Here is a 15,764-nt window from a genome sequence, read left to right as displayed (position 1 = left end):
TCCACTGTCCTATAAAACAAACCAAAAACCAAACCCGTTGCCATAGAGTCGATTTCAACTCATAGCGACCCTATAGGACAGAGTAGAACTGCCCCATAGGGTTTCCAAGGAGCGGCTGGTGGATTCGAACTGCTGACCTTTAGTTAGCAGCCGAACTCTTAACTACTGCGCCTCCAGGGCTCCACTCTGTCCTATAGGGTCGCTATAATTAAGAATCCACTCAACTGCACATAACAATACTCTTACCCCTGCAAACTTTATATTTTAGCACACAAATAACCAAAAGGGCAAAAGCCTGCCATAGAGATAACACAATACCAGGGTGTTTTAAATGACGGAGGTGGTGAAGAAGGTGATAAAAAAAAAAAAAAAAAAAAACTTTTTAAAAGACTACTACTAAAAGGTAGACTGATATTAAGGTACGATTTAGAGACCAAGAAAGTAGGGAAGGCATTCCAGTAGAAGGAGCCACAGGAACAAAGGCAGATACTAACTTGGGCAAGGTCTGGAAATTACTTGAGAGTTTGGCAAGCACCGTGGGTCTCAATCCCTCACCCCTGCCCCAAACAAACAAAAAGCACACACATATAATGAATGATGTAAACATTTGCAAGGGCACACACAGAGTTGGTTGGATCTCAGCCCCTCTCCTCCCCAAAGTTTCAGGCAAATAAAGCACACAACAACCCAGCTGGCACACAACAAACTCTGGTTGCTATATAAGCTTTTTGCTATACAAGCTAGTTTGGAGTTAGATGGCAATCCTCCACTGAAAGGGAAACATAAGTGATTAATCATTCACAAATGTGGGTATTTCAGTATTAGTAACAACAACTGGATTAGAGTTAAGTGGGAATTAAGATTCAAGAAGTTAAACTGAGACTCTTAAAAGCCAGACTTCGAGTTTGCACTCAGGCTCCTCCTTATTCAATTATTACTATACATCAATCTTTGCAATTTACTGATGTCTCAAAGCAAAGAAAATAATCTAACAATAAATTAATTGTTGGCTAGTTGCTCTCTGATAAAAGTTGAGTATTGTAAACACCAGCAATACTCAACCAAATAACAGATGTAAGAGCTGAAATCATAAGCAAAGCTTTTGATTGACAAAAAGAGGATCAGGCAGTTGATAAGTTTAATAATGGAATAGAAAAACAAGGCACTTTGAAAGAAAATATTGCTTAGGATTAAGTGGCAAAAAGTCACCTGATTTAAAAGGAACAAACAATAAAAGAATCAGCATAGTTACACTTAACTAATTTTGGTTGTAATAATAAGAAAACATTTAAAATTTAGTTTTTAAAGATAATATTCTCATTGACTCTTTTTTTGTACTATTTATGGTAAAATTTTGTATTCATGTCAAGTAATTCACTTTAAGAGACACTTTGTTGATACCAATTATTCTCAGATATCAAAGACTTCCTGTACTCAATTTGGTAATGATGGAAAAAATCACAGAAAGTTTTTTTTCTTTCGTTTCTTTTTTGACAGGTCTGGGGGAGTAGCCAAGGAGGGAACCAACATTTACTGAGATTATGCTACTTGTTAGGTGATTTATAATCATTTTACCACATTTCTGGTTGAGCAAGAGTGAACTGACTATAATTACCCTTGGGAAAATTAATTACTTACAGCAGTATAGTAATGAGATCAGTAAAAAACCTCTTCTAATAGTCCAGGAAAGAGATAACAGGTTTGGACTAGGGTGGTGCTAGTGGCGAGGAAACAGATTTAATTCCTCTCAGATGAGAGTCTATTACTTGTCCTAAAACAGCTTCTGGGTAAATCAAAGCTAATTCCAAGAAAAAGGAGATGCTCTAAAGGAGACTGGGACATCAGGAGAAAGAGGTGGTGCAGTGTTCAAATTTGGATACCTTGTGTTTGAGATGTAAGCAAGATACACAAGTGGAGAAAACCAGTAGGTAGGTAGAAACATTAATCTAGAAAAATTAGTGAAATGTTATGGATTCAGAGAAGGAAAGGCGTTTTTCATTATTTAATTTGGAACTGCACAGTAAACCTCATAAAAAATCACTTGACTATGATATTTTTCAGCGTGCATAAGAAAATCCAACTATTTCCACTGTTGTAAAGGTTTTTTTTAAGGAATTAACAGTGGCGCGACAGTTAAATGCTCGGATTCTAACCAAAAGGTTGGCGGTTCCAACCCATCCAGCAGCTGGGAGAAAGATCTGGCAATGTGCTTCTGGAAAGATTACAGCCAAGAAAACCCTATGGGGCAGTTCTACTCTGTCACTATGAGTGGGAACTGACTTGATGGTACACAACAATAAACGTTTTATTTAACAACCTTGATAAGCACTTCATGGCTAAGTAAAGACAAACATGGACATGGTGGCTAAAAGATAGTGAAAGCTAACTTAGCTACGCTGTTGTTAGTTGCCCACGAGTTGATTCCGACTTATGGAGACCCCATGTGTGCAGGCATAGAACTGCTCCATAAGGTTTTCAAGGTTGTGACCTTTCAGAAACAGATGATGTGGTCTATCTTCTGAGGTGGCTGTGGGTGGGTTCAAACCATCAACCTTTTGGCTAGTAGTCAAGCACTTAACCTTGTGCACCACCCAGGGACTCCATGATTTAGCTACAGTTTGAGTATCTATCTCCTGTTAGTAATGCCCATTTATTTCTTGTATAGCAATAGTTATTTAAAACCAACAATACTAAAAATTCACTGAACACACTTCAAAAGTATGCCTGAGTAAAAAAAACTCTATCAAATTCCTCCCCTGTAGTATGTATATTTAAGTTTATAAACTTAGCTGCTTCTCTACAAATAACTGCAATTCAGATTAAAGCTTTGCAGCTGCCTCAGCCTCTATGCTCAAATGTTTCCTGTGCTGTTAAAGTAATACTCCTCCCAGAACGTGTATGTTCCTGACTTCTACTTTCTTCTATACATCTATTAATTCCTATCTTCAACAGAAAATACCTTACTCAAATTCACACAGATCACATTTCCTTCAGCTGCAACTTCTTTATTTCTAGGTCAGATCAAAATAAATATTTGAGAGAACTCTCCATTAGGTGTCTCATAGATAGGGCAGTCTAGCATCATTCTCCCAGCATATATAGAATATTGCTTCCATCTTTCCCTCAAACAGAAAGGTTTGCATAATCCTGGATCTCCAAAGTAGGTATAATGAACCATTACCAACTCCCAGCAACATATACTGTAACATTATCATCTATTTATCTCTGCTTTGAAAATGTATCTTTAAAGGCAATGTGTCCAACTAAACCACTTAGCAGTTAACACTTTTGAGAAAATTTTTTTTGAGAAAAAAAATGAAATAATGTATATTACTGGGCGAGGGAGAGGGAAAACAGCGATAATGGGGGAAAAGTGTCTAATTCAAACACAAACAGTTCCAGTTAATTTCCCTAATGAATATCTTTAAGAGGCCTGCAGTGGATGGGGTTCTCACTTCTTTCTAATTTAAAATTGCTTAGGAAAACCAGTAAGAATGTGGAATTTTAAGGAGATACTTAAAAATGTGTGTGCCCCTAGGCGTAGGTGCCTGGAACAAGCCCAAGGCTTTTAAGCACTGGTAGAGCCCTGCTGGCGTAGTGGTTAAGAGCCTGGCTGCTAACCAACAGTTTGAATCCACCAGCCACCCCCTTAGAAACCGTATAGGGCAGTTCTACTCTGTTCTCATAGGCTCTCTCTGAGTCGGAATCGACTCGACCGCAACGGGTTTAGTTTTAGTTTTTGGCTAGAAGTAAAAGGCGTTTATCAGCAACTAGTGATTTCTCTTTTAAAGAAACAAAATTGAAATTTCTTAATATGCACTCTGTTTTCTGGTTGGAATCCAAAAAAAAAAAAAAAAAAACCAAACCCGTTGCCATAGACTCAATTCCGACTCATAGAGACTCTACCGGACAGAGTAGAACGGCCCCACAAGGTTTCCAAGGAGCGGCTGGTGGATTCGAACTGCAGGCCTTTTATTTTGGCTGGCAGCCGTAGTTCTTAACTACTGTGCCACCAGGGCTCCAATCTTAACGATAGCGGATCGCCAGGTCTTTTTTTACATTTTTTTTCCCCCCACGGAGCCACTAGGTTCCAACTACCGATCTTCCGGTTGGCGTTAGTAACCTGTTAAGATTACAGCCTAGAAAACTCTTCGGGGGCAGTTCTACTTTGTCCTATAGGCTCACTGTGAGTCGGAATCAACTCAATGGCACACAACAGAGGAGGAGGAAAAATGGGTGATGGGGGATGGATGGGAAGGAGAGGAGGGAAAAAAAATGCTATTTCAAGTTCGACTAGAATTTTCCAGTCTTATGATTGCATCATAAGGAAGGATACTGATAAAATCTGGCTGTGTTTTTCTAGGCTGGTAACTTCTGCAGGGCAAGAATAAATGAAGTTTAGGTTTGAAAGAGACAACTCTCTTTTATCTCCAAAGTTGAACTCCCCAGGATGGTAGAGACAGGATTCCCTCCCTCTCTCTCTCATAACACTCACCAACGAACGAAGACGAGAGACCATTCCACCCATTTGCAGCTGCCTCAACCATTACAAACAAATCAGCATTTAACTGTGGTGTTTCTCGCTTTCTTTACTTCAAGTATCCGAGGCCTCTTCTCTCCCAATTCCTAATTTTCTTCTGAACTTGTTCTCCTTTCCGCGCTTCCACAGCGGTGTCTTCCTGGATGTGAGCCCAGTCCGCAGAAAGGGAGACACGCGCGCGGCTGCCTACAGTGTTCGCACGTTCCAGATGTGCTCCCTCTCTATCCTCTCACCCTCTTCCCCAAAGAAATTTGGTACAATGATTAGCCCGCGCCCAGTTACTTACTCCAAGGTGTAGAGTGAAGGGAAGGTTATTCCTTTGGGAAGGGGGATGAAAAAAGAAAAAGCAAGTCTGAAGCAGCAGTTTCAAGAGATGCGCTTACTACTGCTCAAGACAGCCGCGTCTCGCGGTGGCTAAAAGGATGTGCGCTCGCCTCCCTCCCGGCACCCGTAGAATCCTCGCCGGTGCTCTGCTTTAGAAGATTATCTTCCGGGTCAGTTGTGTTTTCTAGGGGAAGAAATTGGAGCCGAAACCTTTTTAAAAATTCCTTTCTCAACACTTCCGGAATCCCTCTTCCTGGACCCAAACTCAGTGTGTGTGTGTTTGTGTGTACTAAAAGTACCTTCTCCACTCTCTTTTCTTCTATCTCCAATTTGATTTGTAGACCGGAAGAGTCCTTAACCAAAATAGCTCGGCGGGCACTTCCGGGTCCGGATACCAGGGTTCCGGGAGAGTGCTGAAAGAAAAGGGAAAGGCAGCGGCGGTGGCAGCTGGAGGATGAAGAAGGAGCATGTGCTGCACTGTCAGTTTTCCGCGTGGTACCCGCTGTTCCGAAGCCTCACCATCAAGAGGTAAGGTGGGAGGGGTTACCCCGGGACGATAGGCAAAGGGGAAGTGCGATATTTTGGGCGAATCCCATCTTCATCAAAAAATGCAGGCCTTATACTGACTGGATGGGAGCGACAGTGCCGAGGTTTCTACTTCCTGGTGATATTTGACCACTAGGTCCGGGTAGTGTTTCGTTCTGTTGTGCATAGAGTCACTATGAGCCGGAACCGACTCCACGGCACGTAACAACAATAACGGTGCTATTTGAAGTGGGGAGATTAATGAAAGAGATTAGTATTTGCCGTGCGCCCTATTGCGTGTCAGAGAGTGTGCTAGAGGAGTAAGGAAAGTGGGTCGTGGTTCAGTGAGGGTCGACCAAGGGATGAGTAGTGGATTAACCTAGTTTAGGCTTGAGACTTGTGCCCTTTACTATCACTCTTTAGAATGAGAGCATGGGCCAGAGAGGCAAGGTACATCCGGAGAACTGGGTCGTTTGGGCTTTGCCACTGACTAACTCGCCGAGTCACTTAACTGCTTTTCGCCCCGGTAAAATGAGAACAATGGTATAGAAACTTCCTACCTTAGTCTGTTGTCAAGCTCCAACATGATAATATATGTGAAAGCATTAGTTAGGTATAGTTGTATATCATTAGGGATGGTAACGTGCTGTTGGGAAAGATATGTGGAAAAGGAGTGAAACAGTATTAGTTTCCTGGTTCTCTGGTCTAGCAAAAGGAATCCATCCCTTGTTTGCAGGACAAGTAGAGAATTAACTATTTCATCCTTCACCCCATCATTCAAGGTAGTGTAGGCAAGGCAGCTAGGAGAATGCTCCTGACTTTTCAAAAACAATCATAGCATCTGGTACGTGATGTAACAGTAGGCTCTTACTAAGAGGGATATATCAAAGAACTGGGTTTCTGTGGATAGAATCTTCTGTATTTTACCCTCTCCCCCTTTAGATCTAGATGATCACTTTTTTTTGATACTGTCTCTTCCTTTTCATCTGGGTGCAGAAAGTGAGTACAGACGAGGAAACTGTTTTGAAATCCTGAGGGGTTGGAAGAGCACGTGGAGGTCATTAAAAAAGACAGTTCTTTCCCATCATGTTATTCATACATAAGGAGCCCTGGTGGCGCAGTGGTTAAAGCGATTGACTGCTAATCCAAAGGTTGGCATTTCAAAACCACCAGTGGCTCCACAGGAGAAAGATGTGGCAGTCTGCTTCTGTAGAGATTTACAGCCTTGGAAACCCTATGGGGTTGCTATGAGTCAGAATTGACTCGACGGCAGTGGGTTTGGTTTGGTTTCTTGTTATGCATGCATAGAACCCACTTCCAGTTATCCATAGTGTAAGAAAGGCTTGGGCAACTCAAAGGCAGATAATCTTTGCTTTTAACGATGGTTGAAGTCACATCAGAGCAAAAGAAAGAGTCCCAGCAGCAACAACAGCAGCAGCATACATGGCCTTCAAACAAAAGTTATCTTCCTATATGATATTCCAATCCCTCATTACTTTGCATAATTAAAAGTAGGCTTTGGGTTTGAGGTGATGCTGGGGTTAATTCTTTAGTGTTGGTGTGACAGAAGGTATATTGGTAAACCTGTCAGACATTTTACCTCTGAGTATGCTTAAAACTAATATTTGGTTTCTGTACAGGTAGCTTTTATAGCCTCCAACATACTTTGTCTTTGCTTTCAGCAGTAAAGCATAGTGGTTAAGAATTGGACTCGGGAGGCAGAGCCATCTGCCTGGCTTCGAATTCTGGTCCCTCCAGCATCTTGAGCAAAGTGCTTATTCTGTCTAAGCTTCATCTGGAAAATTGAGAAAATAATAGGATTGCCATGGGAATTAAATGAGATGAAGCATTTAAAATGCTTGCCACTGTTGCTAGCATATAGTAAGCACACATATATGGTGCTTATTCTTATATTTTTTATTTCATCAAATACCCATGGAAGCAAAATAATTTTAGATCACTGAAAATGTGTACCATTCATACGAAGCTGAAAGTGAAAAATAAATAAACCCACAGGTATGGCATTTTCTAGTACTACTAACCAGTCCACAACTAACCAGGTAGCCTAAAACTTCTTTTACTTTGTCTTTAAGCCATTTCTTCAGTCTGTTTAGTTCTGTGGTGATAGCACTGCAACATAACATACAGCTGGATATCCCTCCGCATCCAAGGCCAATCCAGTCAAGTCATGCTTCGGCCAATGTCAGCTTTAATGTTGAAAGAGCACATTCTAGTTATTGTGACAGCATTATTATTTATCAGATCTGTTTATCAGATCAGAGTATCGATCAGATTTAGAAATGATTAATATGCAGATAAGACTACAAGTTCATTTTTTTGACAGGTTCTAGAACTTCCACTCAGGCTTAAGAATAATTGGCTAGGTGATGTTGGTCAAGTCACTTAATCTTTCTAACTCTGTTTCTTTCCTAAAATATGAAGATTAAGTAATCTTTCAAAGGTGCCCACTAGCTCTAAAATTCCGTTAGAGCAACTTGTTTATACTTTGTGTAGGTTTATATCCATTTGATGCAATAGATGTTTTGTATTTCATTTTTTTTAGATCTGTCAGTCAGGTCTCACTGGACTCTTGCCTGCCAGGGTGGATTTCAGTGACTGATTTAAGCTCTTTTTTGATAACCTCATTGGCTATGTGTACAGTTTGTCTAGAAATGACTTGTTTATGGCCTCAGTCTTTCAGGCATAGTTCCTTTTTCTTTACATTTTGGTAGCACTTGGTTCATCTGTATTACAGCACTTATACTGTATTGTGATTTTGGGGGTAGCTAGGAGCTATTCCTCCCCTCCCCCCAGGCTTTGAATTCTTAATGGAATCACCTTTATATCCTTGTTACCTTTCATAACTAAGATAGATGCAAGGTAATGTCATTAGGATGTCCTTAGAACTATGACTGTAAAATTGAGTGGCTCATGAGAATGCTGCAGAATCTAACTTCATGTCATTTAATATCTGCAAGAGTTGTAGACCTGCCAAATAGGAAGACTATGCAAAGAATTTAGAATAGAAACAAACAGTAGATATTTTGTGTCCAGTCAAGGGATGATGCAACCTGGAGGGCGAGTGCAGATTCAAATCAGAGTTGACGATTAGTGTAACTCAACAACAAGGGATGTAGACTCAGAAATCATCCCATTTGGGGACTTACGGACATTGTTGGCATGAAAGAGGACTCTATCTGCTCTCATTATGATGAAGAAAAATCACCCTAGATGCCTAGGAACTCACATCCCTGCTCTGAGAAGGTAAACTTGAAATTCTCTTGGAAAGGTCCTCTCTAATTCTCTTGGAAAGGATATTATTTTAGTGGGTAAGTATCTTTAACCCCAGGAAGAAGTAGAATTAAATATAGAGATAATGAAATAACTCAGATTTCAAGCTTTGTTATTTTCTGCTTTAAATTTATTTGGTATCTTTAAGAATTTGGAGAACAATCTAGTGTATACATAACAGATTAGCCTTATGGTACCAATTTAAATTGGGTAATTGGTTTAGAATTGTGAGAAGTTAAAATGTATAAGAAAAAATTTCATATTCTTAAATAGTATTGGAATGTTTAAGACAATCTTAGATTCAGTATATTTACAGTTTAATTTGTTAGCCGTATGAGTTATATACTTGGGATGGCTTATTTATACTCAATTGAAGTATTTAAAAAGAAAATCAAATAGGTTATTTTTATAGAGTTTAAATTTATCAAGGGGCTTTAAGCTGCAAAAGCTCACTTAAAAGTGGTTAAAATTCAGTAGATTTATAAATAGAATAATAAGATTTGTTAATTGAACTTAAAAGCCTGAGGAAGGACTAGGCTTTTAAATTTGAATTTGGAATTGAACATTGATAAATCAAACATTAATACTTAAAACCGAAGTAGCCCAATAGTCTTTTCTGTGCACAGAAACAATTCATAATGCACCAAAAAAACTCAGTGAATAAATGAGGCACATTGTAAGTCAGTGGTGTTCTAACAACTTTCTAAAAGCAGGCTGTAATCGTTTTCACTTTTTAAAAGATATATGATTCAAGTAGTATCTCTTAGGTATCAGTGGCAGGAATTTTTGATGATTTATTTTAACAGAATAAGAAGCAAATTACCACATTGGTTTCTAAGTAACTTTAAGTATGAGTTTGGCTTCTTAGTGATTATCAGAAACAAATTAACGTAAAGTATGCCCCATTAAGCAGCTTGATATCTCTGGCAATCAGTTGAATAGATTGCCACCAAAACATATCATGAGTTCTTAGCCTTACATGCTATTGCCACCCACAGAATGGTTTCCAGATCAAGTCTACTTCTGCCATTCATCTTAGAAAGTAGTCAAATGCTGTTACTCTTTTGGTCTGTTTGGTTGCATTTCCTGTGTTTTTGCAAATATCTGCTGGTCTCCTTTTTCCTAAGGGCACATGATCATTGTGCTCACTCTGAATTCTTTTGAGCTTGTTACTTTCTACTAAGATTTCTGTCTGGTTCTTTGAATTTGGTTGGTTTTTATACCACAAGACAATTGTGGTAATTATATGAACTTAATTTAGTTGATGGAAATATTTATTCATATTATTCAAACTCCTAGTCTGCTGCTACCAAGTGTACATCATTAACATTTTTCACTCCGTATTGAAGTAAAGGAAACAAATATTTCAAAAATTAAATTAGTTGGAATTTTTTTTCTTTCTGCTTATGGTTAGTATTTTAAAATGATACCTTTTTTGGTATGTGTATTTTTTTTTTAGTGTCATTCTTCCACTTCCTCAGAATGTGAAGGATTATTTACTTGATGATGGAACTCTGGTGGTTTCAGGAAGGTAAAGTATATAAGAAAAAAATACGCTTTAAACATTATCATAAAGAAATGTTGTAATGATTGAATTTCAACATTTTCTGTCTAAAATGAGTAAATTCTTAGCTTAGACACCATTCTTTCCCTTTAGGGCTTCACTTTTTTCCTAGCTAAAATTGTGTGCTGATCTTTCTGCCTTAGTCCTAGTCAATGCTTTATCAATAATATTTTCAAGATTTAGTACTCCCCCTTCTAATAATTACTAGCTGTGAAATTGAGCAAGTCCTTTCATATGTGCCTTTAGAAAATGAGTATAATGAGGACTTTTTCTCCTGAAGGTGGTGGGGTGGGGAAGCTGTGTTAAAACCCTTTGAGATCCTTCAGTTTTTGAGATAAAATATTCATTGTTCATTGCAAACAGAAAGCTTTACAAGAGTTTATTGTTTAATTCCTTAACTTTTTATTCCCTACAATTTACTCACCCTGACCCCACCTCCACCTTTTTTGTTCGGTTAGTTCGCTTATTTGTAGCGTAAAGGGAAGAAGTTATCATTTTTCAATCTTTTTAGTGCAAACCTGAAAAAACTTAGGAATCATTGAATTTAATACATTCCTATTTTTTCATTCAGTTCTCTGCTCAGAAGCCAGATTATCTGAATGTATTTCCCTCACTATCTTTTCTAAAATAACATAACAGAAATTCTTGCTGGCACATCATACTTTATCCTTTGCTTTGCTTTATTTTTCTGCATAACACCTCATAGGGTTGATGTGAGGATAAAAGAAATATAAGGGATAATACAGTAACCCAATGCCTAATATATTGTACGCTCTTAAGAAATACTGTTGTCATCATCATTAGTATTCGCAGGAATGAACATTAAACAAACATACAAGTAAATACTATATACTAAGTGAAAAGTACTGTGAAGGAAACGGTGGGGGGAGTCATTGACATTAGATTGCTGGAGAGTAGGGGATTGTAGGCAGAGTCAGGAAATTCCCTGAAGAAGTAACTTTTGAGCCTCTGAGATATGAAGGTTGGGTGGAATGTAGCCAGTTGAAGGGTGGAGGGAAGAATCTTCCAGGCTGATAGAACAGCATGAACACAAGCTGGTAGGCTTGGAAGATCATAACCTACTCAAGAAACAAAGAGAGGGTCGTTGTGGCAGGAGCATGGAGATGTAAGGGGACAGTGGTGCAAGATTCACAGTTGGTGAGATGGGGAAGTGGTTTGCCCTCTAAGGTTAAGTGTATGTGTGTTGGGGCTGGGGGGCGGGGAGTGTCATGTTAAAAAGCTTAGAATTTATTCTGAAGACAATAGTTAGGTATTGAAGGGATCTAAGCAAGAGAGTGACTTGATTTGATCTCAGTTTTAGAATATGATGGGTTACTTTGTAGAAAATGAAGACTAGTTAGGAGGCTATTGCATTGGACAGATGAGACCTAATAGTGGTTTGAACTAAGCTGGTGGACACTGAAGCAGGGAGAAGTGAATGGATTTGAGATGTTTTTTTGATGTTGGAGAGGAAAGTATCAAGAATTACTCTCAGATTTCTGATTTAGCAGTTGGGTGAATGAAAATGTCATTTACTGAGATTGAGAAGAGCTTTGATCTAAAAAGGGTACTTCTTTTAGACTGAATCACTTTTATAGTTAAAAACTTGGAAATTATTGGTATAATTTAAATGGGGTACATTTACAGATCTTACAGTACATTTAAACTGTACTGCAGAAAAGAATAAAGAAGGAGGAAAGAGTCCCGTAATTCTACTACCTGAAAGCATATTCTTTTCACATTTTAGCATTTTTTCTGTAGTCTTTTTAAATACATTTTTTAGCCTAAGTTGTGAGCATATTACATGTATGGTTTTATATTCCTTTTTATTGAGCATTGTAGCATAAGCATTTTCCTGTATTTTTAAAAAAGCATGAAATTATTTTTAATGACCGCATAATATAAATGTATATGTATTTGCCATAATTGATTTAATAATTTCCATATTTGTTAGACATTTAGGTGATTTACACCTTTACTGAAAAATAATGCTTCAATGAACGTATTTTTGTATAGAGTATTATTTGCAGTTAGGATTATTGCCGTAGAAAAGATTCCCAGACTCAGATTATTAGGCAAATAACTTTCACTAACAGTTGTATCAAGTTATGCACTTTCCACTAGTGTAGTAGAATACCTATTTCAGGAGATGAAATTCTTGAATTGGACAGTTTTCTCTAAGTTTCCAAGTTATTTGTTACATAAAACCAAAAACCAAACCCACTACCATCGAGTTGATTCTGACTCATTGCGACCATTATAGGACAGAGTAGAACTGCCCCATAGGGTTTCCAAGGCTGTAATCTTCACAGAAGCAGACTGCCATATCTTTCTGCCACAGAGTGGCTGATGAGTTCAAACCGCCGACCTTCTAGTTAGCAGCCTAGTGCTTTAACTACTGCACCACTAGGGCTCCTTATTAGTTATATAGAAGTTACAAAAGCAGAGTATGTCTCTGAGTATAATTTCATCAGTCTCTACTACCATGAAATAGGTGTAGACTTTTAGCTGTTTGCACTCTAATCTAACCTCCTGCCGTCCAGTGCCCTCTTACATTTGCTCCCTCTGTCAGTTGGGATGATTTTGGTTGCAAGTAATAGAATATCCAACTTTAAAAGTGACTTAAACAATGAGGTAAATATATTATTTCACATAATAAGAAACTTGAAGGCATGGCAATTGTTGGAAAATTCAGGCATTCAGTGATGTTAGAACACTTTCTTGGTTTTCCTTCCCAGAGTACAGGTTAGCTGCAGTAGTTCCATGTATCGTATCCTCCCTCAAACAGTCATATCCAAAGGCCAGCATAGGTGAGTTCCTGTCTCAAGTCCCTTTTTAAGGTCAAAGATTTTCTCAAGAGCACTCTACTAGACCTCTCCATTGGTCAGAGTTGGGTCACGGTTCGTGGAAGGGAGATGGAATAACCATGATTGGCTTGGACTAATTTGTAGTCATCATTGCAGTTTGGGGAGAAGGCCATTAAGCACAGGAGCACTTAATACCTGAACAAATTTAGCATTTTTATAGCAAAGAAGAAGTGGAGTAATGGCTTTTGGGGTCTGCCATAGCCCCTAATTCTACATGCCTTATCTCTCATTACTTTTATGTATAGTACACCAGAATGTAAGCATTCTAAGATGTTTACAATTATACCTTTGCACAGAATCTGGGCTCAATAAGTAATTGTTGAATGAATGAATGAACATAGTTACTTCATTCTTTTCCATGATAGTCTATACTAAGTATAGACCAAGGATGCTAATTAGATTTCTCTTGTTTGCCAGCTCAGGTCTATTGGTAATGGTTACCTGGAGTGATCAGTTGAGAAGGATTCTGAGGCTGTATCCAGGGCTCAGTGAGAAAGAATGCTTGGTTTGATTATTATTGCTGCAGTGAGTGTCGGAAAGGAGGCAAGTGACTGCATTTCTGATGTAGAGAGTGATTCATTTTCACTGCTCTTTTACTGGGGTCTTACCGTGAGGTGAGTGCTTAGCTTGCTGCTGGAATAACAGGATGGTTGGGACATCCTATCTTGGGAGTCCAGGCTTGGTAACAAAGCCAAACATGAAAATAGACATCTGAATTGTGTGTTTTTTGTTTGTTTCTCTCTCTTTTTTGTTTTTTCCTTTGTTGTGGTGAAAACATACATACCAAAACATCTGGCGACACAACAACTTCCACATGTACGGCTTAATGCAGAGTTGTGTTTTGAAAAATATTTTGTAATAAGAGCATCAGGTATTCTATAAACAAAGTTTTTGGAGTTTAAATAATCATTGTAAGCTGGGGTTATCCAGGAAGTTTTTATAATATAGATGATACTTAACAAGGCCCACAAGTTGGTCTGACTCAGATGGTATCTCCCTTCCAAGTACTAATCCTCATCCCTTTTTGGTCCGGGGCTCGCTCTTTCCTGACCCTGTCCCCCTTCAGATAAAATAATAATAGATACGTACGTTAGGTATGTTCATATTTTGAATCTTTACAACTCTGTAGAGTAACTGCTGTTATCCCTGTTTTATTGGTAGGATAGAGGTACAAAGCTCTTGACCAATAGTGGCAAAACTGAGACAGTCAGACTGTATTTGTCTTCTCCAAAACCAGTGCTCTTATAGCTGTTTCCCAAACATAATTTGTATTTTTTTTAACATCAGTTCCTTTATTTGTAATATTTCCTCTACTTGAGAGACCTTCTTTCATATTCCTAGTAATATTTTGTCATATATTTATGCCTTCACTCCCCTACTAAATGGTAAGCTCTGTAAGGTTAGGGACTGTGTTATAAATTTTGGCCTCCCCTTCAGATTTATATTTATAGATTTGAGTAGTAATAACATTACCAGGTCTGTGCTAGATACGATAAATATAGAAAATATAAAATACTTCTAAATATAAATATCATACTTTTATCAATTTAGTCTTCGGTATTTAGAGGTTTACCCTAGAAAGTCAAGTCTTAGTAAATTTGCAAATTTATACACTTTTTCATCTTTTAGAGTGACTAGGTTTTAAGACATACCCTCCTGTAGACATTGCAGTAAGTTCTTCTGAAGAACTATATGAATACACTGATTACAAATATGTTTTTAAAATATATTTTGTTATACTAAAAAAAAGGTAAATGTTTTTAGAGTGATAAAATACATTTTTCAGGTTGTCAGGTACCTTTTGTAAGATTAAGTAAACCATGATAAAGGTAATGATGGTGCAGTTAAAAATAGGATGTGACATTAAAGAGAGATGTAAGAGAAAGAAAGGCTAGCTAATTGCACGGGGATTCACAAGTTGACAGTATGTTAGTATCATCACTATAGTACCGGACCTGGTTCGTAGCCTTGCAGATCTGGAAGCTCAATTCTGTAGGATTACAAAGAGTTTATTATGATTCAGGGAACTGACACACGTTAACCAAAATCGTAACAAATTGATTGATTGATAAACCAGTCTCTGAATTTCTTGATTTAAGGAGGAGGATATGTCTTTAAAGTAATTGCTACCAGTTGGAAGAACACAATACATAGTACACTCTCAAAAAATATAAATTGAATCACTCTCTGTAGCTTTATATTTCTTAACAGTATGCCTATACTACTATTTCTTAATGTTTTCTCTGTTGTAGGTATTATTTCTTGACTTTCTGTTATGGAATTTGAAGATTTGGCTACAGCTTGGCTGCTAACCAAAAGGTCACCAGTTCGAATCCACCAGCTGTTCCTTGAAAACTCTATGAGGGCAGTTTTACTCTGTCCTGTAGGGTCGCTGTGAGTTGGAATCGACTCGATGGCAATGGGTTTTTATACTCTCTTTACTTTCATGAAAATTTTTGGTTAAGTCAGTAGCCAGTGTTTACAATGTTATAACATCTCTGTTCCCTACTGAGCTATATTATGTATTATGATTACTTTTTCTTTTACAATTTTGTTTTCTCTGGAACTAATAATCATGTTTTTGTATTTGCTTTATTTCTTATGTGTCAATCACTAATATTTTGCAAATGTTGCAGTAGATAGGTCATTATGC

The 15,764-nt window shown here is 38.0% G+C and overlaps 2 protein-coding genes across 8 annotated transcripts in view; one reads left to right on the top strand and one right to left on the bottom strand.

Annotated features, from left to right (window-relative positions):
• Positions 1-4,972, bottom strand: part of NUDT5 (nudix hydrolase 5) — a 28,300-nt gene extending 23,328 nt beyond the window's left edge. The window contains exon 1 of one of the 3 annotated variants that reach the window (XM_023734366.1): positions 4,827-4,972. The gene's annotated coding sequence lies outside the window, so the exon portion shown is untranslated. Of the gene's footprint in view, positions 1-4,495; positions 4,796-4,826 lie in introns of those variants that run through there. The other 2 variants (XM_004379684.3, XM_023734365.1) reach the window with 2 other exon arrangements.
• Positions 4,973-5,045: 73 nt separating this feature from the next.
• CDC123 (cell division cycle 123) overlaps positions 5,046-15,764 on the top strand; it is a 65,826-nt gene continuing 55,107 nt past the window's right edge. For 2 of the 5 annotated variants that reach the window (XM_023734362.1, XM_023734361.1), the window contains exons 1-2: positions 5,085-5,392; positions 10,140-10,211. In XM_023734362.1, the coding sequence (XP_023590130.1) occupies positions 5,319-5,392; positions 10,140-10,211 (146 nt within the window). In that variant the 5' untranslated portion in view covers positions 5,085-5,318. Of the gene's footprint in view, positions 5,393-10,139; positions 10,212-15,764 lie in introns of all 5 variants that reach the window. The other 3 variants (XM_004379683.2, XM_023734364.1, XM_023734363.1) reach the window with 3 other exon arrangements.

This window comes from Trichechus manatus, unplaced genomic scaffold (genome assembly GCF_000243295.1).
Source record: "Trichechus manatus latirostris isolate Lorelei unplaced genomic scaffold, TriManLat1.0 scaffold00067, whole genome shotgun sequence".
Taxonomy (NCBI): domain Eukaryota; kingdom Metazoa; phylum Chordata; class Mammalia; order Sirenia; family Trichechidae; genus Trichechus; species Trichechus manatus.
The sequence above is the reverse complement of the archived record's forward strand: the minus strand, read 5'-3'. Positions and strand labels throughout refer to the sequence as shown.